Source organism: Capricornis sumatraensis, chromosome 13, assembly GCF_032405125.1.
Source record: "Capricornis sumatraensis isolate serow.1 chromosome 13, serow.2, whole genome shotgun sequence".
Taxonomy (NCBI): domain Eukaryota; kingdom Metazoa; phylum Chordata; class Mammalia; order Artiodactyla; family Bovidae; genus Capricornis; species Capricornis sumatraensis.
The window spans coordinates 55,222,874-55,245,938 of record NC_091081.1 but is presented as its reverse complement, the minus strand read 5'-3'; the positions used below and the strand labels follow the sequence as shown (position 1 = coordinate 55,245,938).

The following is a 23,065-nucleotide window of genomic DNA, read 5'->3' as shown; positions in this document are numbered from 1 at the left end:
GTTCTCTGCCTGGGAGGAAACCTCCTTCATTTAGCCTCATGTAAAATGTATATTCTCTCAGTACTCAAAATATGGCCCACTGACCAGCAGAATCGGCATCACCTGGAAGCTTCTTAGAAATGCACAATCTTAGTGCCTTTTTGCGAACTACCAACTTGGAATTTGTATTTAACAAGAACCTCAGGTGAGTGATATACACAATAAAATTTGAGAGAAATTGGCTTGGAATACAACCTAGCACACAGTAAACACTACAGAATTGTTAACTATTATAATTACCTTATTTTCTTTTTCCTAGCACTCATTTATCTGAATTATATTTATAGAGTGGCCATAAATGATAGAAACATAAATAATCATATTTTATTTGTTATACAGCTTGAATCATCTTGATTGCTTCTTTTAAGAGTTGCTAAAAGTACAAGTTATTTAATGACAATCATTAATACCAATTCATCACAACATGCATGCATAAGTATGGGATGAAATGTATAGTCTCTTGAGCCTAGTGGCCTAGTCTCTCTCAAACCTAGTGGACAAAGGGTAACATTGAATTCATCAAGCAATATGATGAGAACATGTTACTTATTATGCACGCTCCAGTTTATGATCATATTATATACTTATTTATTGGTTTAGTGACTTTCTTAATATAAATTTCTTTAAACAATCTTTGTATCACTCTATCTCCAGTACCTAGAAGAGTTTCCTCAATAAACAGTTCTGTTTGCACTTATGACTTCTGTTTCATGTAACTACTCCCCACCCCAGCTAAATCAGAGAAATTTCAATCTCCCTTCAGGAACAACAAAGAGAGAGGTAGTGCTGATGCTCCTGGTTATAAGTCATATCTTATTTTTCAAGTTCTGACATTCTTTTCCACAACTATGAATTCTAGCCCTTAGCTTTTATATAAACCGATTTAAAGCTGACCACAGGTAGACACTCAGGAATCTTTCTTCAGCATGGTTTGTTTGTATTTGTGAATCAAGGTAACTTAAAATGCTCTATCAATAGAAGGGAGAATATTTCCACCCATATGTGAGGTGAAGAGCTCCATTCATCTTGTTTTCAATTAAGCAGTGAGTTAGAATCTTTCTGGGCTTCCCTGGTAGCTCAGCTGGTAAAGAATCCATTATAAAAGCTCTATTTGAGTTACTTTAGGGAACCCATTGTTCTGCAAAGATCACAATGTGTTTTTAATCACACTGAAGCAGGAATGATCTAGGGATTAAGGCAATTTCAGTGGTGGCTAATTTCAGATTAGTCACTAATGAAATCTAGTTTTGTATCAAGGAAAGATGATCTATCTGGAGCTCATAAATATTGATTAAAGTATTGATATAACATTTATTTGTGTTTGCTTTATTTTATGATACTTTATTCATTGAGAGAAAACATTTCTGTTCTGTCTTTGTGCCCAACACTGTTCTCAGCCCTGGAGATATAGCAGGCCAGAAAACACATTGCTCATGGCTTGGCTGGAAGGTAAAAATGAATAAGTTAATGTATAATATATTTTTAATGATGAGTGCTATAAAAATAAATAAAGAGAGGGAATAGATAGAAAAGAATGTAGGATATAAAATACTTAAGATAGGAAGCTTTGAGCATTTGAGGAGCAAAAACAGGGCTTGTGATCACAGAGCTTTCTCCCAGACTTCCCTGGTGGCTCAGATGGTAGAGTCTGCCTGCAGTGTGGGAGACCTGGGTTCGATCTCCCTGGGTCAGGAAGATCCCCTGGAGAAGGAAATGGCAACCCACTCCAGAATTCTTGCCTAGAGAATCCCATGGATGGAGGAGCCTGGCAGTCTACAGTCTATGGGGTTGCAAAGAGTTGGACACGGCAGAGCAATTTCATAAGCAAATTCTCCCAGTATATACCACAAGTATATTGTTAAGTGATTCTCATTAGACAACAAAGTTGTTATATTTCTACTTTTAACTTCTAATTAGATCTTAATTCATTCCAGAGCTTTGCAAGTTTAAAACCCTTTGTTTTTGCTGGGGTTTTTTGAAGGGTGGATTAAGAAGCTACAAAAGATATCTCCTCGTCTATTTTTATCTAGCAACTCATTCTTTACTTCCCGCAAAATCCTTCCTGTTCCAGGTTTGGGGACAGAATGCTCAATACATGTTACTCTGCTGAACTGAACTGATCATCTTTTTGCCCCTCAGCCCACAGTCTCCTCTACCTTTTTCCCATCACTGGAAATGGCCTTCTAGCCCTGTGCTGTGCTAGAAGGTTGCATTCAAAGTCTTCTATGAACTGGGCCATTTTCAGAGCCATCTTCTGCTACAGACTTTTATGAAGCTTACAAATGACTGTTATTGTTCTATTTGACATTTCCTAGGATCACACTTTGGGAGTTCTGTGTTTCTGCTCATCCTGTACCATCATTTCTATCAACTTCTATGATGCCCTCATTTTAGTGTTTGATTCTCTCAGCTCGTACTAATCACAGTGTGTCATGTCTGACTCTTTGAGACCCATGGACTGTAACCCAGGTTCCACTGTCCATGGGATTCTCCAGGCAAGAAAACTGGAGTAGGTTGCCATTCCCTTCTCCTGTAGGTCTTCCCGACCCAGGGATTGAACCCAAATCACTGGCATTGCAGCAGATTCTTTACCATCTGAGCTACCAGGGGAGCTCAATGAAAGGTTAGAATGCCTGAATTTTAGGAATTTGTAAGTTCTCTGAGGCCAGGAATCATTTCTATTTAGTCTCAAACACCCTGGTTACCAACAGCACCTTGATAATGGTAGGCATCTAACAGACAGTTGTATATTATACCTGCCTGCTTTCCTAGTCTTATATCATAATATTTTCAATACAAAATCAATATTTGAGTTTACATGAACCACTCAGAAAGTCCCCCAAATAAAATTTTAACCCATGACTCCAATATTTCAATTGCTTTTGATAGCTTTCAGGACAAAACCAAATTCCTTAGCTCAGTCTCAGAATGCAGTTCTCTTATAACTCAAGCTCTGGACCCCCTGTCTTTCTTGGCTTTCTGTCCACTCACTAGTTCACAGGCAGCCTTTCTAGTCCTATCACATCACTGACATTTCTCCAAGTGCCTTCCCTTTTCCCCCTCTGTGTGTTTGCATTTATTTTCCTATTTCTGCCATGTTCTTCCTCTTCTACTTTGACCAATTAGAGCTTATGCTTCACGACTTAGCACATGTGTCTGGTCCATGAAGCTCTTCCTAAATCCAGGTGTGATTTTGATGCCCTTCCTTCACAAACCTCCAACAGAACTTCTGTAGGGCACAGACTAGTTAAATTGGGTGGATCTTGCACTAAGTACAAGTCACTGGAAGTCATCAGAGATGGTGTTTTATTCATCATATAAACATCAGTGACTTTCAAGCTTAAGGCTGCATCTGTATCACTCAGTTCAGTTCATTTCAGTAGCTCAGTCATGTCCGACTCTTTGCGACCCCATGCATAGTAGCATGCCAGGCCTCCCTGTTCATCACCATCTCCCGGAGTGCACTCAGACTCACGTCCATCGAGTCAGTGATGCTATCCAGCCATCTCATCCTCGGTCATCCCCTTCTCCTCCTGCCCCCAATCCCTCCCAGCATCAAAGTCTTTTCCCATGAGCCAACTCTTCGCATGAGGTGGCCAAAGTACCGGAGTTTCAGCTTTAGCATCATTCCTTCCAAAGAAATCCCAGGGCTGATCTCCTTCAGAATGGACTGGTTGGATCTCCTTTCAGTCCAAGGGACTCTCAAGAGTCTTCTCCAACACCACAGTTCAAGCGCATCATTTCTTCAGCGCTCAGCCTTCTATCCATACATGACCACAGGAAAAACAATAGCCTTGACTAAACGGACCTTAGTTGGCAAAGTAATGTCTCTGCTTTTGAATATACTATCTAGGTTGGTCATAACTTTTCTTCCAAGGAGTAAGCGTCTTTTAATTTCATGGCTGCAGTCACCATCTGCAGTGATTTTGGAGCCCCAAAAAATAAAGTCTGACACTGTTTCTACTGTTTCCCCATCTATTTCCCATGAAGTGATGGGATCAGAGGCCATGATCTTCATTTTCTGAATGTTGAGCCAACTTTTTCACTCTCCTCTTTCACTTTCATCAAGAGGCTTTTTAGTTCCTCCTCATTTTCTGCCATAAGGGTGGTGTCATCTGCATATCTGAGGTTATTGATATTTCTCCCGGCAATCTTGATTCCAGCTTGTGTTTCTTCCAGTCCAGTGTTTCTCATGATGTACTCTGCATAGAAGTTAAATAAGCAGGGTGACAATATACAGCCTTGACGTACTCCTTTTCCTATTTGGAACCAGTCTGTTGTTCCAGGTCCAGTTCTAACTGTTGCTTCCTGACCTGCATACAGGTTTCTCAAGAGACAGGTCAGATGGTCTGGTATTCCCATCTCTTTCAGAATTTTCCACAGTTTATTGTGATCCACACAGTCAATGGCTTTGGCATAGTCGATAAAGCAGAAATAGATGTTTTTCTGGAACTCTCTGGCTTTTTCCATGATCCAGCAGATTTGATCCAGCAATTTGATCTCTGGTTCCTCTGCCTTTTCTAAATCCAGCTTGAACATCAGAGAGTTCATGGTTCACATATTGCTGAAGTCTGGCTTGGAGAATTTTGAGCATTACTTTACTAGCATGTGAGATGAGTGCAATTGTGTGGTAGTTTGAGCATTCTTTGGCATTGCCTTCCTTTGGAATTGGAATGAAAACTGACCTTTTCCAGTCCTGTGGCCACTGCTGAGTTTTCCAAATTTGCTGGCATATTGAGTGCAGCACTTTCACAGCATCATCTTTCAGGATTTGAAATAGCTCAGCTGGAATGCCATCACCTCCACTAGCTTTGTTCATAGTGATGCTTTCTAAGGCCCACTTGACTTCACTTTCCAAGATGTCTGGCTCTAGATTAGTGATCACATCATCATGATTATCTGAGTCGTGAAGACCTTTTTTGTACAGTTTTTCTGTGTATTTTTGCCACCTCTTCTTAATATCTTCTGCTTCTGTTAGGTCCATACCATTTCTGTCCTTTATCGAGCCCATCTTTGCATGAAATATTCCCTTGGTATCTCTAATTTTCTTGAAGAGATCTCTAGTCTTTCCCATTCTGTTGTTTTCCTCTATTTCTTTGCATTGATCACTGAGGAAGGCTTTCTTATCTCTTCTTGCTATTCTTTGGAACTCTGCATTCAGATGCTTATATCTTTCCTTTTCTCCTTGGCTTTTTGCCTCTCTTCTTTTCACAGCTATTTGTAAGGCCTCCCCAGACAGCCATTTTGGTGTATCCGTATCATTGGTAGGATTTAAAAAACACAGGTGCTGGGCTCCAACACCCAGTTTCTGAGTTGATAGATTTGGGGGGAACCTGAGGACCTATATTCTTAACAAGTGCCTAGGTAATGCTAATGCTGCTGTTCCAAGGACCACACCATGAGCATATCAGTGTTTGATATACTCAGTTTTTGTTTACTACATTCCTTGAACTTAGTAGGGGCTTGATAAATGTTTTTACATAGTAAAGATTAAATGCTTATTTTCTTATAATAAAAAAATACCTTGGGTCTTAATTGCATCACCTTTTTGTCGGCATAGACTTAATGAAGTCATTTATTTAAATTATAACTAATTATACAATCTAATGGATACCACCTATCAACTCTTCTTAAACCTACTGCAAATTGCACTAACACAGGGAATGTTCTAGAATGTGGATTCTGGACCACACCTCAGACCAGGTAACTCAGCTTCTGGGTAGATGCTTAGGGCACCCATCTCTTTAGTAAAATATCCAGGTGATTCTTTATTGGCCAGTCTAGCATCAACCTTGGCAATCAATCTTAATCAGCCTTGGCAAGCAGCTTTAAATAAGCTGTGTCTTACTCATATTAATTTAGTCACTTTATCTATTTACTCTAATAAGTTTTAAACAAGCCTTTAGTTAAGCATGGCATATAAAATGAAAATACGAAAAGGACGACTTACACTTAAATACTGACTACATAAGCTCCAGGCATCTCCAGAGGTACCCAAGAATGATGGCTCTTGGTTTTAAACATCACTAAAATGAAGGAATAGCTAAAAGCACCATTTACTGTGCCACTATAACTCTTCTTGAAATACTTCCCAAATGCTTATTATACTTTCCACATAGGTAATTTTAATTTCTTAAACTGTTGCCATAAAACGGAGTGGTGTACCTCCGGGTAAGTTACATCACTGGTGTGTCACCGAGGAAGATGAATCATGCAGGAGCCTGTGATAGAAAGGCGGCCCAGCAGCCTGCCTAACAAGACGGTGCTTTTTCTTTAATACTGCCAGGATGTCAGTAGACTCCAAATTGGTTAAGATTAGATACATCAGTGAGTCTTCTCAATCCTCCATCAAAATGACACGGCTAAGTCCCAGGAGAGGGACCCAGAAAAAAAAAATTCTTTTAAAAATTAATTCATCTTGTTACTTCTTAATCCAAAGGAAAATGGAGAAAAATGAATAGATAAAAAATGCAGACTTTTTTCTTTATTCAACTGTCATTTCACAAACTGTTTTGAGAGCATAAAAAATGCCACAGAGTACTCAGAGCTGAAGGTAAAATTTTATGTTAGAAGAGAAAAAGGTCTGCGCTGTCTTCAGATCTATTGGGGTCAAACATTTTGAAAAGAACAATGGTAAGTTTGTTTCTGGCAAGGAAGTTATTTTTTTAAATGCCAAGTACAGGTCTGTGCTTCCCAGATGGTGCTAGTGGTAAAGAACCCTCCTGCCAATGCAGGCGACATAAGAGACGTGGGTATGATCCCTGGGTCAGGAAGATCCCCTGGAATAGGAAATGGGAACCCACTCCAGTATTCTTACCTGGAGAATCCCATGGACAGAGGAGCCTGGCAGGCTACAGTCCACAGGATCACACAGAGTAGGACACAACTGAAGTGACTTCGCGTGCGCGCGCACACACACACACACACACACACAGGTTTGTGCCAGCATAGGTACTGAATTCACTCCTGGGAAGTGATCAGTTTGTGTTAAATATTAAGAAATAAATGAGAGAGAAAGAGAGAGAAGAATGAGCGAAGGAAGGAAGGGAAGAGAGAGGGAAGGGAGGAAAGAAGGAAGGGAGGGAGAGAGGAAGGAATGACTGGAAGGATCTGTTTTAGTTCCAGCTTCATTAGTGCTCTAAAAAAGGTGGAAACTGCCTATCATTTCTTTTTTTAAAATTAGTTTATTTTAATTGGACAATATTGTGATGATTCTTGCCATACATCGACACGAGGAAAGAACTATCTCTTGGCTGAGGAAAAGGAGAGCAGAGAACTCAGACTTGAACTGATTGTCAAGTATCATTTTCATAGACCGTGTTGCAAAGAAGAAGAGAACCTAAATATTCCCCAGTTCTGGTCTCTTAGCTGTCTCTTTTATGCTCAGACTTCCTTGTGGCTCAGATGACAAAGAATGTTCCTGCAATGTAGGAGACCTGGGTTTGATCTCTGGGTCAGGAAGATCCCCTGGAGAAAGGAATAGCTACCCACTCCAGTATTCTTGCCTGGAGAATTCCTTGGAGGAGCCTGGTGGGCTACAGTCCATGGGGGTTGCAAAGAGTCAGACACAACTGAGTGACTAACACTATTACTTTCACTACACTTTCCATTAGAAAATTCTTGACACTGTTGTGACTTATGGCAGCCCATGTCTAAACCATGGCTCATGGGTTACGTTGGGTAGATTGTAAAATCAAGGTAGTAGTATTTGAAGAAACCCTAGATATACTCTAGTATAATGCACTCACTGTCTGGTTGACAGACTGGTGTTTTGGGACTTTGACTTGCTCAGGCTTGTATTCTAGCTAGTGGCACAGTTATCATTAAGACCAAGGACCTCTGACTTCCAACAAAGATCTCATTCCATTGTATCACACTGTTCTTAAAATGTTTAAATAGTTTAAGTTATCTAAATTTTACTTGATTATATGGGCAGTGATGATTAATTTAAAAAACAAAGGAAGGATCATTCTCTGTCCTGCTTCTTAGAAGTCCTCTTTCAGAGTTGTCAAACTTGATCTCATAAACATGCATCAACTTGCATCCACTTGACTTACCTGGCCACAGTCAAACCCCTACACCACGCTACACAGAGTCAGATGAAAGAACTCTAGGACTCACCTCCAAAGCAGTCATATTTTTCTGGTTTTCTGCAGATAAGAGATTAGCTTCTCTGATTTTATCTGTGGCTTCTCTCAGTAGGTCCCAAGCATCATCAACCTTGCTTTTATAGTTTGCCAATTTCTCCCGGAGATCCTTCTCCATCTCTTCGTTTTTCCCCCGGGACTCTCCAAACAACTTCTTCACTTTCTTCAGAAGGCCTTCTGCAGCTCTATAAACACCCCACCCCAACAAGAGACAATAAGCCCCTGTCACTGCCTCAGAGTTGATTGGTATTAAACAGTGTTACAAAGAGATACGAACATTAGAAGTATGGAAAAACATGACAATATTTAAAGCAGACTGTGTGCTAAATCAAGTTGAAAACTGATAGCTGAAAAGTGGCAAGAACATTTAAAATTAAAGCACAAAAAATCACACATTATACATTTATTAATAACATAACATTATCATTTGGAAAGGAACTCAGGCTATTCTCAAAATCTGGCTGATGAAATCAGTTTTATCATGTATATTATATACCAAAAATAAAATATGATTAACCATGAGATATTTTTTCTGTTACTTTGAATACAAGATGTGAATATTGATATGTTTGGTTAGAAACAATACAAAGCCATGCTGTTGACATGCTAGTATAATTTTGATCTACTTTTCTTTTCCTTTGAACTGAGTTCTAGGAGTTTCCTGGAGTCAACTTAATGGTTTTTCTAAAGTGACACTGTTTGAGCCCTTTAAGAAAGGCTAAATACTTGAAAAACAGTGGTTCTCAAACTAGCGGGCATGATAATCCCCTGAAGCACTTGTTAAACAGATTGCTGGGTCCCATCCCAAAAGTTTCTAATTGAGTAGGTCTAGGGTGGGGTTGGATAATTTGCTTTTCTAACAAGTTTTCAGGTGTTGCTAATGTTGCTAGTTTAGTAGATTTTATTTGATTATTAATAACACCATCACTTTGTGGTTGACTGTAAATGTAAAAAAAAAAACGTACTTTTTATTGAGTATACAACCATTGGCATTCATTGGCATTAGTAAAATCACTATCATTATTCATAACCTCAAATCCTCAACCTTTATTTCATAGTGTTAGTATGTATTATTTGACAGTTCTTCTATTCAATATTTCCCAAGATGACAAAATGTACAGGATGACTTGCTAAATTCATAACTTTATTTATCCAAAAATATTTTCATTAAAACAAAATCAATAATTTTATAGCCCCTAATACAGGAAATTAATAAAGCAAGCCCACTAGCCTAATTGAAGTGTGCATACTAATTCACTGCAGTGGTGTCTAATTCTGTGACCCTATGGGCTACATGTTCATGGGATCTCCAGGTAAAATACTGGAGTGTGTTGCCATTTCCTTCTCCAGTGGACCTTTTCAGCATAGGGATCAAACCTACATTTTTTCTGTTTCCTGCATTGGCAGGCGGGTTCTTTGCCACTAATGCCACCTGGAAAGCCCAACTGCAGAAGGGACAGCACCGAAAAAAAAGATCATTTACTCGACTATCTATATATAGGAATAAATACGCCTTTGATCCATTTTGGAGCAAGATAAATTATAACTAAGTAGATGAAAAATAAAGACCATAAAAAGTATTTCTTACTGATACGTGAGATGGAAAACTTTAGAAAACGCAAACCAACAATTTGGAAAGTTCAGTGTATCAAATGAAAAAATAATAGAGCTTCTACTCACACCAACTCATCTTCAGCAACTTCCTTTTGTGTGTCTAGATTTTTCCTCCTCAGTTCTGTCATCATCTGATCAATCTCATTCTGAAGCTCTTGCAAGTTTTTCTCAAAAGGCTTGTCTTCAGTTCCTAGAGTTTCATTTAGTTTTACAGCTTTTTCATTTACAGCTGCAGGGGGTAAAACAAGTTTTGCAAATTAGCAAACAAAATGCTGCATGTCAAAGTGGCAGCCAGCATCTGCTCTTCTCAACCATCTCCAAGAGAAACGCTGTTTGTCACGGGTGTTCCTGCTGAGAAAGAGAGCCAGTTGCTACACCAATCCATAAGAAACAAGGAAATGTGGCATATTTCTCCATATTATGTTGCTTTTAGGGGGACACAGTAATTAAAACACAGTGTTTCTACTTTTTAAGTGGCTCAAACTCTCTTCAGGTAAGACAGTAAAAAATGAGACATGTAGCATTAATACTTGGAAACTGGAAATACAAAGTCTGCATTGCTGATAAGGCACAATCAGTTGCAATTTTAAACCCCTGAGTAGAGAAACACTATCTGTGATGAGATCTCTGAAAATGAAACTGCCCTTGTACTTCCACACAGTTCTGTGTTGATTCGTGCAAAGGAATGAATGAGGAAAGGAGCCCCAGCCTAGGGACAGGTATTATACATTAGGGCTCAAAGATACCTTTCAGCAATAACAGCCATCCTGTGACACTGTGTTTATTATGCACTAAATGGGGTTTCAAACTGTGCTGTTTGGAATCTTAGGATTCTCCAGGCACTTCAGGTATTCTACAAATAATGTCTATTCTGCCAAAAACCTCTTTTATAGGTTGATGTTCTGGGCAAGATTTCATTTGAAAAAAGAATTTTCTGTCAAATAAAAGTTTGAAAAATTGGTGCATTGAAACATGTACACAGTACTACCTTAGTTTTAGACCAACTTTTCCTGAAGTGTGTTCTAAGTGTGTTCTATGGAGCATTAATTTAGCAAATTGAAGACAGGTTTGTTTTTTTTTTTTTTTCAACTCTTTGGTCTGCTGAGCCCTTATGCCTATAATAGTCCCAAAGACAATCCCCAGAATAAAGGCTATGGGCTGACCAAGAGACCATTTTCTATCATTCAAGACTGTATCCTAAGACCTCTTTAAGATCTAAAGAATTTTCAAATCTCTTTTCTAGTCTTGGAGAAACTTTTCTGATTAACACTGGTCAGAGTTGTTCAAAGATGGTATGAACTGACCTTCTGAAACAAGTGCACAAAGTTAGGCCAAGCAGACCAGTGGCAGGAGTGTGACATGGTGGGTTAGTGCTGTGGTTCTGAAATGTGGTCCTCAAATGAACAACATCAGACCCATCATCTGGGATCATTAGAAATGCAGATTCTCAGGTCCCATCACTGATCTATTGGGTCAAAAATTCTAGGGTGTGGTCCAACAATTTGTGTTTTAATAAGCGCTCCAGGAATTTCTGATGCACCTAGAGTTTGAGCATCTTGGGTTAGTGGAAGAAACTGAGTTTCAGTCTCTACTTCTACCCTTTCCAAAACGCAACTTTCTAATTCTTTTTTAATGATAAATGTCTTTGGTTAAAAAGTTGCTGCAATCAACCTGTTATTTCTGATAGTCATAGTTTAAAATCTATAGAACTATCTGAATCAGGTGTTTTAAAGAACAAATATGGCCAGTCTCAGCCCTGTGGTAGAAATTACAGCTACTCCTAGAAGTTAATGAGGGTGCCTCTTTCTGGCTGTCTGCTTCATAGACATCCCTTGATGTATGTCAAAGAACCTTCTCAAGAGTCTACCACTGTGATTAGTAAGACATCACCATGGACATGTAATTTTTAAGGAATCATGGCGCCCACGGACTGTTGATTAGAATGCACCTTGGTCCAACAGACTATGTGGGAGTCATGCCAAAATGTTGGGTGATTAAATGTAAGAAGGTTCCTATTTTTAGATTTCAGGAAAGATGGTAGTAGACGTCACTCTACCAATAATACAGCCCCATCATATGGTCTGAGCGCACACCTATATGTACAATTGATTTTAATCACTTGTAGCATGTAAGTAACCACTGACATCCTTTGCATTCACATTATTTCCTTAAGTGAAATGGATAATTCCCCCTTTCTAAATCTGATAAGGCTGTATGTTTTTTTCATTATTAAATGAACATATAAATGAGTTTTGCTTAAAGATGTTTTTGGAAATTTGATTGAATTTAGGTCCTGATCCTAGGTGTTATCAAGGAAGCACAGAATGGGAGATGCAATCACATGATTTCTCTTATAATCTCAAAGTTAAATTTCTCCAGAGAAGAATGTGGTGCAAAAAGAATGATGGAGAAAAGGAAAATGTGGATATATAATTTCTTTTAAATTAAAGCAATGTGCAAGCAACCAGAAGAAATCATTAGGGCACACAAATACTGCTTTAGCAAAATGATGCTATATTAAGAAAGCAAGTATTAGTTTTATAGATGTCTCATTGCTCCATTACTCCTATATATGGAATTTGGAAATTTCACGAGTGCTTTTATGTTTAAGATAAATGTGTTATGTAGTGTCTATTATTCCAAGATATTCACTATCACTTCAGTATATTTCCAATGGTATTAAAAATACTTGCAATATAAACACATCTTTTAATTTCATTATCTTTTCTACCTTATTACAAAGGGAATTTTGGTTAAAATATCTTTAAAACAAGATAAAGATAAAAGGAGATAGGGCAAAGATATAAATGTTAATGCATTTCAGGCAAAGAGTGACTAGACAGAAAGGCAAGCTGTAATGTCCAGTGCAGTGGATCCTAAAAGCTGGTGTTAAGCATCTTAGTAGCCAATCATCAGGATCAAAAGGAGTATTTAAGAGGCATACAGTACCTGTAACATACAAGCCAAATAAGTCAGTTCCTCAGGAGAAACAAAGCTATTTTTCATGCTGAACCTGAGAAAAATAACCTGTAACAGGTAGATTTATCATGAATGGCTAATACTATTATGACCTGAGGAACAGGAAAGAAAGCTGTCCAGCATTTAAGTCCTATTATATGTCAGAACATATGCTACTGGTTTTATATACCTTCGCTCATTAATTCTAATAGTGCGTGGAATAAAATGTAGTTTATGCATTTTATTGATTGAGTCAGAAGTCAGCACAAAGTAGACTTTATAAAATTGTAGTGAGATAAGAATGCCTTAGATTAATAGAAGTCGATTTCTATATAGACTTATAATGGAATATAGGATGAGTAAAGTATTTCATCTATCTAAAAAGAAAACTGAAATAGACAAATGCCAGGCTGAAGTATTCACTTTTCCCACAGCAATTTATTACCACTAATTAAAACTAAAAATACTGATGATTATCTACTGTTATTATGGTTTCTAGAGGGAAAAAAAGGTATAGGTATGTTGTATATAACACACTTAAAGCTTTTAGTGAGTTTTCTTCTTTTTTAAATCCCCTAAATGTCCAAGCCTGTTTTATATATACATATATAAAACAGAAATTTTATATATATATATATATATATAACAGAAATGACTTAGCTTAACTCTGACATACACAAATTTGAATTTTCATGAAATTTTAACAGCTGGATTCTGTTTTATATAGAGCTGTGATTATCATTTTTGTGCTGGAAGAAGAGAGTAACGGTCACACTGTCCTCAGGTACAGGATCACAGCCATCCACATGGTATGTTACAGGAACTAGGAAAAGGTGTCCCATTTGGACAGACACAATAAGATCACCTGACTGATAGACAAATTTAGGGAGTGGGAGACATTTTCCATGATACATAACCCTTTTCTTTGATAGATTGGATGGTGATCCAAGCTAGGGTTATATATATATATTGTCTCCACTCTGCCCCCTGCTGGTGTATCTGTGGTATGCACAAACTGGGAAATAGAGGGCGCAGCCCAGAGATGTAGGCAGTGCTGATACTGGAGTCTATCGAAAACATGTATTATTAGGATTTATTCTTACGTAGCAGTGTTTGATTGAAACAATGAAGATGAGATCCCAGAATAGGCTGCTTAATGTCTGAGGTACGATGGAAGCAAAAGGAAAGCTCCTAGAGTACTAACACCTTCGGGTATTCAGATAGAGTGAACCCGCTCTGTCTGCAATGGGATTTTTTTTCTTTTTTTTTTTTGACGGGGGCTGGGGGTGGGGGACACATGCAAATAAAAACAAAGTTACTGGAAAATGAAATCAAGGAAACCACAACAACTTTATCTAGCTGAGGAGAAACTACCTTAACGAGTTAACTCGTTTTGGTAGGAGTAATTTCTGTCCCAGATCCTGACATGTTTGTCCTGAGATGGCGCCTCAGATTAAAACTCTGCAGTTTCTTGCTGTGGGCGATCACTGGAAGTTCCTGCCTCTTCTTAGCCTGTGATTCCTAAGAATGACTTGTCAGGATCTTGAAAGCCTTGAAGGTTCTCATGTCCTGATTTATTTGGCTATATTAGAAAGCAAAACGTCTAAAATGTATAACATTGTGGAGGAATTACATAGTTTTATTTCTTAAAGAAAAAAAACATTTTTTCCTATTTTTCTCAACATGTATGGATGTTTACGATGTATTAATAGATATTTAAGAACTACTGTTGTTTTGGTTTTTTTTGAGGGCTTTTTTTTTTTTTTTTGGTAATATCTCTTTTCTTTGAGTTTCTTGATTTGGGTTTTTGCCCCAAAATGGCTTCCACTTTGATTCTCAAATCAGATTGGTGGATGCCAACAGCTAACTCCTAGAGAATCGTGGACTAAACGCAGTACAGCTTCTGGTAAGGCAGTACATCCAAATCCCAAGCAACAGATGTTCATTAAAAACCAGAACCGAGTATTTAAAAGTCATTTTGAGAAATTAAAGTACTGCTGTAAAGTACTGAGCAGAATGATTAATTTTTTTTAAATCAAGAATCTTTTAAATAGTTTTAAATACAAAAACAACACCATAGCAGAGGAGAAGTTACCCATTAACTGATTTAATTATATTTGATCATAATATTTCTCGAGAATCAGAGCATTTCCAAAGGAATGCATTTAATATATTGCTGGTTTGCACTCATAATTCGTAATTCACTGACTGTTGTTACAAACTGAACACTGAAAGCCATAGATTCTCAACTGATAATGCCCTAGAATATCTTGATTAAAACACTTTTAAAAAACCCGACCCTCAAATTTACAAAGGCCAGCTCTTACTAGAGAAATTCCAGTCTTCATCGATCCTTCTTTTTCTATTTTCCTATTGGGAGAAACAATGATTAAATTATGACTCTTCTAATACCTTCTGCATCCCGGGCCAGGTCCTTAATGAGTTCTCCTAAGGAGTCTGCTCTCATGTTGGTCCTCTCAGCATCCTGTCCAGTTTGCTCGCCATCTGCTGTCACTTTGGTAGCCTAATGATCAAATTCGGGAAAAGCATAATTAATAGAGATGATGAAGCTACAGCTAGATAAGCTCCCACTGGCTGCATTTTCTTTCAAATATTACTTTGAGCCAAAGGCAATCGATGAATTATTGATCAGATGTACTGGAAATGACGCCCCGTGCTCAAGTATACAATTAAACTTTATTACTTCTTCCATTAAATGGAAATCAGAAAGCTGTATTTGGTCTTTTTAAAATCCTCATTACACGCAATGGCACAGAAGAAGTAATAAAGCGGAATTATTTTTGAAATATATTTAAGGTACTATTGCCAAAAGTCTTTAATGGATGCTTCAGTCTCCACATGTTGCAGTTTTGTCCATATTTTATTTACTGAAAAGTGTGGAGCGTAGCAATGATCTCTTGAAAGAGGCACAGATAGTCTGTCTCAATAAGCTTGATCCTATAGATTTGGTTCCGATCAATACATTAATTAAACAAAGAGAGGGAATGCTTAACTACTAAGTAGTGAATGCTCGTTTTATAACACTCTAAAGATCTAGTAAAATGTTAAAGAAGAATAAATGCTAACTTTCCCATATGACATCACCAAAAAAGATTCTGGTAATCACAGGACCATATATTACTGTCAACAAAATAAAACAGAACCCTACAAAGAATGTCCTCATACAGTTCCACCCTTATCCCCACTGAAAATACCATTTGACACAATGGAATGCATTTAATGTGTTCATGGTTAAGATAAACCATATGGAGTCAAATAAAAAGGGCAAGTATAACATTAAAAGTTTCAGATGCTACAAGATTTAGAGCACCTTGTCATAGTTTTACACTTCATTTTTCTATGTGTATGCATATGCTAATAAGTGTGACTTCCTATTTTAAAAAAATAGGGATAATCTAACTATAGATAATAAATCAAAGAATCACAAACTAATTCAATATAATTTGAATAAGACCCAAGTTGGCAGGGTATTAATACTCCACAATCTTGTACCAGAGTGCTTGCATTTTAGACATGCCCAGAGAATCTAAATTGTTTTATACATAAATGGATTTTAAATAGGACTTAAAATAGAACTAAATGTCTGGCCAGCATAGAACGTGGCAGGAGGCGCTGCAGGAATTAGAGTGCATTTTATGATTTCCCAGGGCAGTAAGAGGTTTAATTCATGAAAGTTTTCAACATTTTAAATAAAAGGTAGACTATAAAGTCCAACTCTTGTCATCTAATTTCTTAACCTCCAAGTATTATCATCACAAATAAAAGAATGAAAGGGTAAGAATCCAATGAAAGTTTTAAAAATTCCTCTTTATATTAATAGCTTTAGTATATATACAAAATGATTTGGAGGGTGTTAATATATTAGAATGCTCTGGATTAATTCTTCCAAAACATTAATATTGACATTATTTTAACTTTTAGATCTGAGGTTGAGTCAAGAAACTCTTTACACATACACACCACACAAACGTACACTCACACAATTTTTAAAATGTTGCTTTTGCATTCCTGAGGTCAGCTGCTCAAGATGTTGGCCATCTAAATTGCTTTAGATGTTTGCCTAGTCTGGATTTTACTGTATTCTGTAATGTCACTACTATTGTCACATATCACTGAACACTATTATAATAACAGATTGATCTATACATTATGATCATTTTTCAGTATCTTAAGAATGAATATATTACTAGCACTCATCTCTCTTATTACACGGAAAGTGTACATTATAATTGGAACTAAAACTTATTTTTTGCTTCATCAATATCTTATTTATATTACCCAAAGGTAATAATTCCCATAAATATTGATACCATCAAGTTTTCCAACTCTTCTATGTGCAAAGCATCTAATTTTTAAAAAATAAATGTATACTGATAACACTCTTTTTAAAATTTTGGATGATCAAGACAGTATTCATTGCCTTGACTTCTTATCAAATTAATTTATAGAAATATGTAAGAATCATCACTGACAAACTAATTACCAATTACATGAACACTCCAATATTAAGATGTCAAGAATTCTACATAACCCATGATCAGAAGTAAGTCAAAAATGTTATTACTAAGACCATGCAATCAGCTTCACTGGCTTCCTCTTATGTGTAATATGCCATACTCTTGCCTTCTCCTGGCCTTCTTGTATTCTACTGTCTTTACTTGGAATGAACTTCTGCTCAACACTTTTAGTGGCTGGATCCTTGTCATCCATCAGCTTTCAGTTTAATAAGTATCTCTTCTTGTTGTGGTCATCCCCAGGGCACCTAGGTTAGGTTCCTCAACTTTCTATAGAAGAATACTGCCTTCATAGCACCACGCATTTTAGAATTACTGTTTATGCATTGACATCTCTATGCATTGGCTTCCTCTCTAAAGGGTAAGCTTTAAGAGGACAAAAACTTGGTCTGTTTGTTCATTGCTTGATATCAGGCTTCTAGTATGATGCCTCACTGATAGCAAATATAAATGAATGCTGTCAAATATATGACTAAGCAGTGATTTCCTAACCAATCTTACCATTATTACCATTCGTATTGCCTACTTTTCTATGAACGTTCCCAGAAAAAGCATTGTTCATACAATTGCTCCCTAATTTCCATCTCAAAATAAATCCAGACCCCAAGATGATTCTGTTCCAACTTCATCTTCCCTGTGAAGACATCTTTGATGATTTTGACCCATACTCTCCTTTCTTAGATTTTCAAAAACAGCCATCATTACCACTATTGATGACTGCTGCAGATAATTATTTTGTGAGGTATTTTGTCATATCTGTTGAATTTCAATCCTTGGAGATAAGGGCTATGTCTTATTTCCTTTTATTCCTCTGAGAGCCAGGCACAGTGCCTGGCAAACTGTAGGGGGTCAAAGTTGGGTGATTGACTGATGTAATGATAATCAAACAAATGATCCCTTGGAAGTTCTAAAGCCTGTTGGAGGAAAAAAAAAATCTTTCCATATGCCTTCCTGATACCATTCAAACTGGCCATATGCCTGGTGTCGTGCTTGCCAGTGAATATGGATGGCTGGGTGCTTTTTTCTGGACATTTTTCAGAGCCTCATAGGATGCTGCTGCTGAAGAGCTACTGCTGAGTACTTAGGAGGAGAGCCAAGCCTGAGAGCCTGTGGTCACAACGACACTACATTCTAGTCACTGGCCTGCTGGTAATTCAAAACTACTGAAATTAGGTGACTGCACACCAAATACCATGCTAGTGAAGGTAAAGCTTGGAGGTGGGCAGAAATCTTTATGGCCAGCACAGTACTTATAAGGAAGAAGACAGGCTTCCCTCTTGGCTGTGTTCCAGGAGAGGAGGGGATTTGAGATTCCCGGCACCAAAAGGCACTGACTTATGGCATCTAAGAAGTGGGTTCCACAGCCAGGTTCAGCTGTACCCCATGTTGATACACATGTTCAGAAGAGCTACAGTACTCTCTTGTATGTCGTTTACTCTTCCTGCCTTGAAATGGCAACCCATTCCAGTGTTTTTGCCTGGAGAATTTCAGGGATGGGGGAGCCTGGTGGCTACTGTCTATGGGGTCACACAGAGTCGGACACGACTGAAGCGACTTAGCAGCAGCAGCAGCAGCAGCAGAGGGCGTACATGCTAGGTCGCTTTAGTCATATCTGACTCTGTGAGACCCTATGGACTACAGCCCACCAGGCTCCTCTGTCCATAGGATTCTCTAGGCAAGAATAGTGGAGTGGGTTGCCATGCCCTCCTTCAGGGGATCTTCCTGACCCAGGGATCGAATTCACATCTCTTATGTCTCCTGCATTGGCAGGCAGGTTCTTTACCATTAGTGCCGCCTGGGAAGCCTTCCACTAGAGGGCATGATCCCTATTTTCACACTGGTGAGGAGGAAGGTTGCTGCTGCTAAGTCGCTTCAGTCGTGTCCGATTCTGTGCGACCCCAGAGACGGCAGCCCACCAGGCTCCCCTGTCCCTGGGATTCTCCAGGCAAGAACACTGGAGTGGGCTGCCATTTCCTTCTCCAATGCATGAAAGTGAAAAGTGAAAGTGAAGTCGCTCTGTTGTGTCCGACTCTTAGCGGCCCCACGACTGAAGCGACTTAGCAGCAGCAGCAGCAGCAGCAGAGGGCGTACATGCTAGGTCGCTTTAGTCATATCTGACTCTGTGAGACCCTATGGACTACAGCCCACCAGGCTCCTCTGTCCATGGGGTTTTCCAGGCAAGAGTACTGGAGTGGGGTGAGGTTAAGTGACTTATCTGAACTCACACATACACAGGGAACTGGGGATGAGACATACATTTTCTGTCTCATAGCCGTGAATTCTGTCAGTATCAAACATTAACTTCTGTTTGGCTAATATCCTGGAGGACAGAGAAGACACATGAAGCAGTTAAGTATTCTGGGTGGGAAGAGTGACATGGCTCCAGCTTTTGCAATACTTTAAGTGCATAAGCTTTGTGTCTGTTTAGTCACTCAGTTGTGTCCAACTCTGCAACCCCACAGACTGGAGCCCACCAGGCTCCTCTGTCCATGGGATTCTCTAGACAAGAGTACTGGAGTGAGTTGCAATTTCCTACTCCAGGGGATCTTCCCGACCCAAGAATCGAACCCGTGTTTCTTATGTCTCCTGCACTGGCTGGCGTGTTCTTTACTACTAGTGCCACCTGGGAAGCTTTAGGCTTTAGTAAATTAACATATTTGAAAAATCCATATCAGAACACTATGTAGATACACTTTTAAAAATCATATGTCATTACCCAGTAATTAAGTTGAAGAGTCACCTTGTCAAAACCCACCCAGGAGAGACTCCATAAAGGGAGCCAATGGCAAATATATTCCCATCTATGGGTAGTGGTGCTAGACTGTAAAAGTGAAATTCACAAAAATCAGTTTCACCCAGGACAGGCCATTGATAATGTGACAGATGAATGCTAACTACCACATGATAGGAGCTATCTGTCTGATTCCGTTTGGCTCTTTTTGCGTTTTATTAAATTATCATCCCCATCCCTTAGTCAGCTTCCTCCTTACTCACTATTATCTTGTTCCTGAGTATCTGACAAATGTCTTCTCATTTACCCTAATATGTACAATCTTCCTTTCATTTTCTACATTAGACTTTCTTATTTTTACATTCTCTTACCTCTGTTCTACATTTTTTCCAGTGTTCCTTTGTAAATGATGCCTTATACACTACTTTGCAAGTATTTCTCTTTCCTTTGATTATCTTTTTACATTCAAGTCCACTCAACTAGGTATTTTTTCCTTTTATTTTTCTTCTATTTTCTTTGTGGTTGTTTCGTGTGTGTTTTTTTTTTTTTTTTTTAGAATATTTATATCCAGGCAGCATGCATTACCATTAGACACACATTCATTTACTTCTGAACAATGTAGCTGTTACTTTCTTGCTTTGGCTCAAGCAGTTCTTACTGTGCCTCTCGAAACCTGCACATAATTTTCTTGGTTGGATATTACTAGTGTCTTTCATTTTCTGCCTTCTTTATGTTAAAACTAGAATCTAATGGAGCAAATCTAACTACTAAATAGACAACATTGCTTATTTGCCATCCTCCTGTGCATTTGCAGACTTACACAGTTTCCTGCTGAAATTAAGTTTCAGATCTAATCATTTACATGATATTCTCAAGGGTCATCTTCAGATACTACTGGTTCTGTATATCCAAGGGTCAGTGAAGTGCTAGGACAAGCTGCTAGGACAGACAGTGCCCAAGGACGGAGACAGTCAACTGACCCTGGGGAAAAATAAGTCAGTTCTATGTGAAATTTCTCCTTAAATATTTCAGGTGTCAGTTTTGAAAGTTCCAAATAAGTATGATTTGTTATACATTATCTCTCTCTCTCTCTTTTAAATATAATAGTAGACATGAAAAAATGTTGGCAACTTAAACCTTTCGGAGCTGGTGGGGTAGAGAGTTATTTGTTTAATGATCATGAAAATAAATTTATAATCACGAACTGAAGAAAAAGCACAGTGGTATAACACAATTATAAGAGGAATCCCATCATGCCTGGAATATCACAGAAGGCTTACTGTAGACTTTGATGAGCTGAGGTTTAGTTCAAGGTTAAGGTAAAGACCCTGCCTGCCAAAGTAGGAGAAGCAGGTTCGATTCCTGGGTTGGGTAGATCCTCTGGAGAAGGAAATGGCAACCCACTCCAAATATTCTTGCCTGGGAAACTGCATGGACAGAGGAGCCTGGCAGGCTACAGTCCATGGGGTCTCAGAGTGGGACATGACTTAAAGACTAAACAACAACAAAAGAAAACCCGTGCAGAAAAGCTCTGTGGTGGAATGAAATGTCCGAGAATTAAGATACAGGCAGAGAGAGGAGAGTGTGTTAAGAAGGAATATAGCATTAAAAGTGACAATTGCAGTAGGAAGTTCAAGTAAAATAAAGCTTCCGCTAGATTTAGTGACCAGCTTGCCATTGATTACCTTGTCAAAACAGTTTTGGGAGCAAGCTGGGAGTGGAACTCTAGACTACAGGAAGTGAGATAAAGCAGAGCTGTCTCTAAGTTTTTCAAAAAACTTGGCTGTGAAATGAAAGATGGAGGTCAGGACAGTAGCAATAGAGGTGCATACAGAGTTATCATCAAAAAGCATCTCAGTATTCCATACTGATCACAGTGCCTGATGTTACAAATATGTTACATATGATTCCCATACTCAAGCAACTTACATTCCAAGTGGGAAATAAAATGATAATAAATTAAAATACGTTTAAAAGATATATAATTATGCAATATTTGCTTATATAATATTTGCATATTATATATAATAAGTGTTTAACATATTAATTTTGGGGAGGAACATTATTTTTTTAGCAATGGCTTCCCTCGTAGCTCAGTGGGTAAAGAATCTGCCTGAAAGGCAGGAGACCTGGGTTCAATTCCTGGGTCAGGAAGACCCCCTGGAGAAGGAAATGGCAACCCACTCCAGTATTCTTACCTGAAGAATCCCATAGACAGAGGAGCCGGGCAGGCTACAGTCCATGGGAGGTCGCAAGAGTTGGACATGACTTAGTGACTAAACCCCCACCTGCCATTAGAGAACTTAATTGCATCATGAAAAAGATAAGCACAAAATATATAAGCACCTGAGGGAGAGATGGCAGCTTATACTAGCTGTGCAGGATCAGACTCACCAGATATTTTAACAATTAAAGTGTATTAATCATAAAGCGACTGGTCAGATAACAAAGCAGAGAGAAGGATTGTCAAAAAGATTGACTATACCAGTGAAAGCACTTTCCATAGGACAGGGAGCTGTAAGCACCGCATAACTCTAGGCAGACAATAGTTTTCAATCTTGATTGGCATCAGAATCATCTGGAAGCTCATGAAAATCCCTATTGTTGTTTAGTCACTAAGTCATATCTGACTCTTTGAAATCACATGGACAGTAACCCACCAGGCTCCTCTGTCTATGGGATTTCCCAGGCAAGAATACTAGAGTGGGCTGCCCTTTCCTCCTCCAGGGGATCTTCCCAACCCAGGAATCGAACATGCATCTCCTGCATTGCAGATGGATGTTTTACTGCTGAGCCACCTTTATATTGTGCATCAGACTGATTACCTCACATTTGGGGGTGAGACTGGCATCAGGTATTTCCAAGATGCAGTTCTAGTTTAAGGCACTGTCTCCTCTAACACAGCCGCAGATACTAGGAAGTCATGGCCCCTGTACTCATATTCTGATCGCATCTGCTGAACCATTCATGGCTATGAGATAAAGGTATTGGTAGATTCAGCCGTTGGGAAGATTCCCTTTAGCAGGGCATGGCAGCCCCCT

The 23,065-nt window shown here is 38.5% G+C and overlaps 1 protein-coding gene across 1 annotated transcript in view; it reads right to left on the bottom strand.

The window, feature by feature from the left end:
* Positions 1-23,065, bottom strand: part of LAMA2 (laminin subunit alpha 2) — a 674,179-nt gene that overhangs the window by 133,013 nt on the left and 518,101 nt on the right. Inside the window, exons 35-37 of the mRNA XM_068984950.1 lie at positions 15,171-15,282; positions 9,867-10,029; positions 8,161-8,371 (exon numbers count right to left, since the gene is read on the bottom strand). Coding sequence (XP_068841051.1) covers positions 8,161-8,371; positions 9,867-10,029; positions 15,171-15,282 — 486 coding nt within the window. The remainder of the gene's footprint in view (positions 1-8,160; positions 8,372-9,866; positions 10,030-15,170; positions 15,283-23,065) is intronic.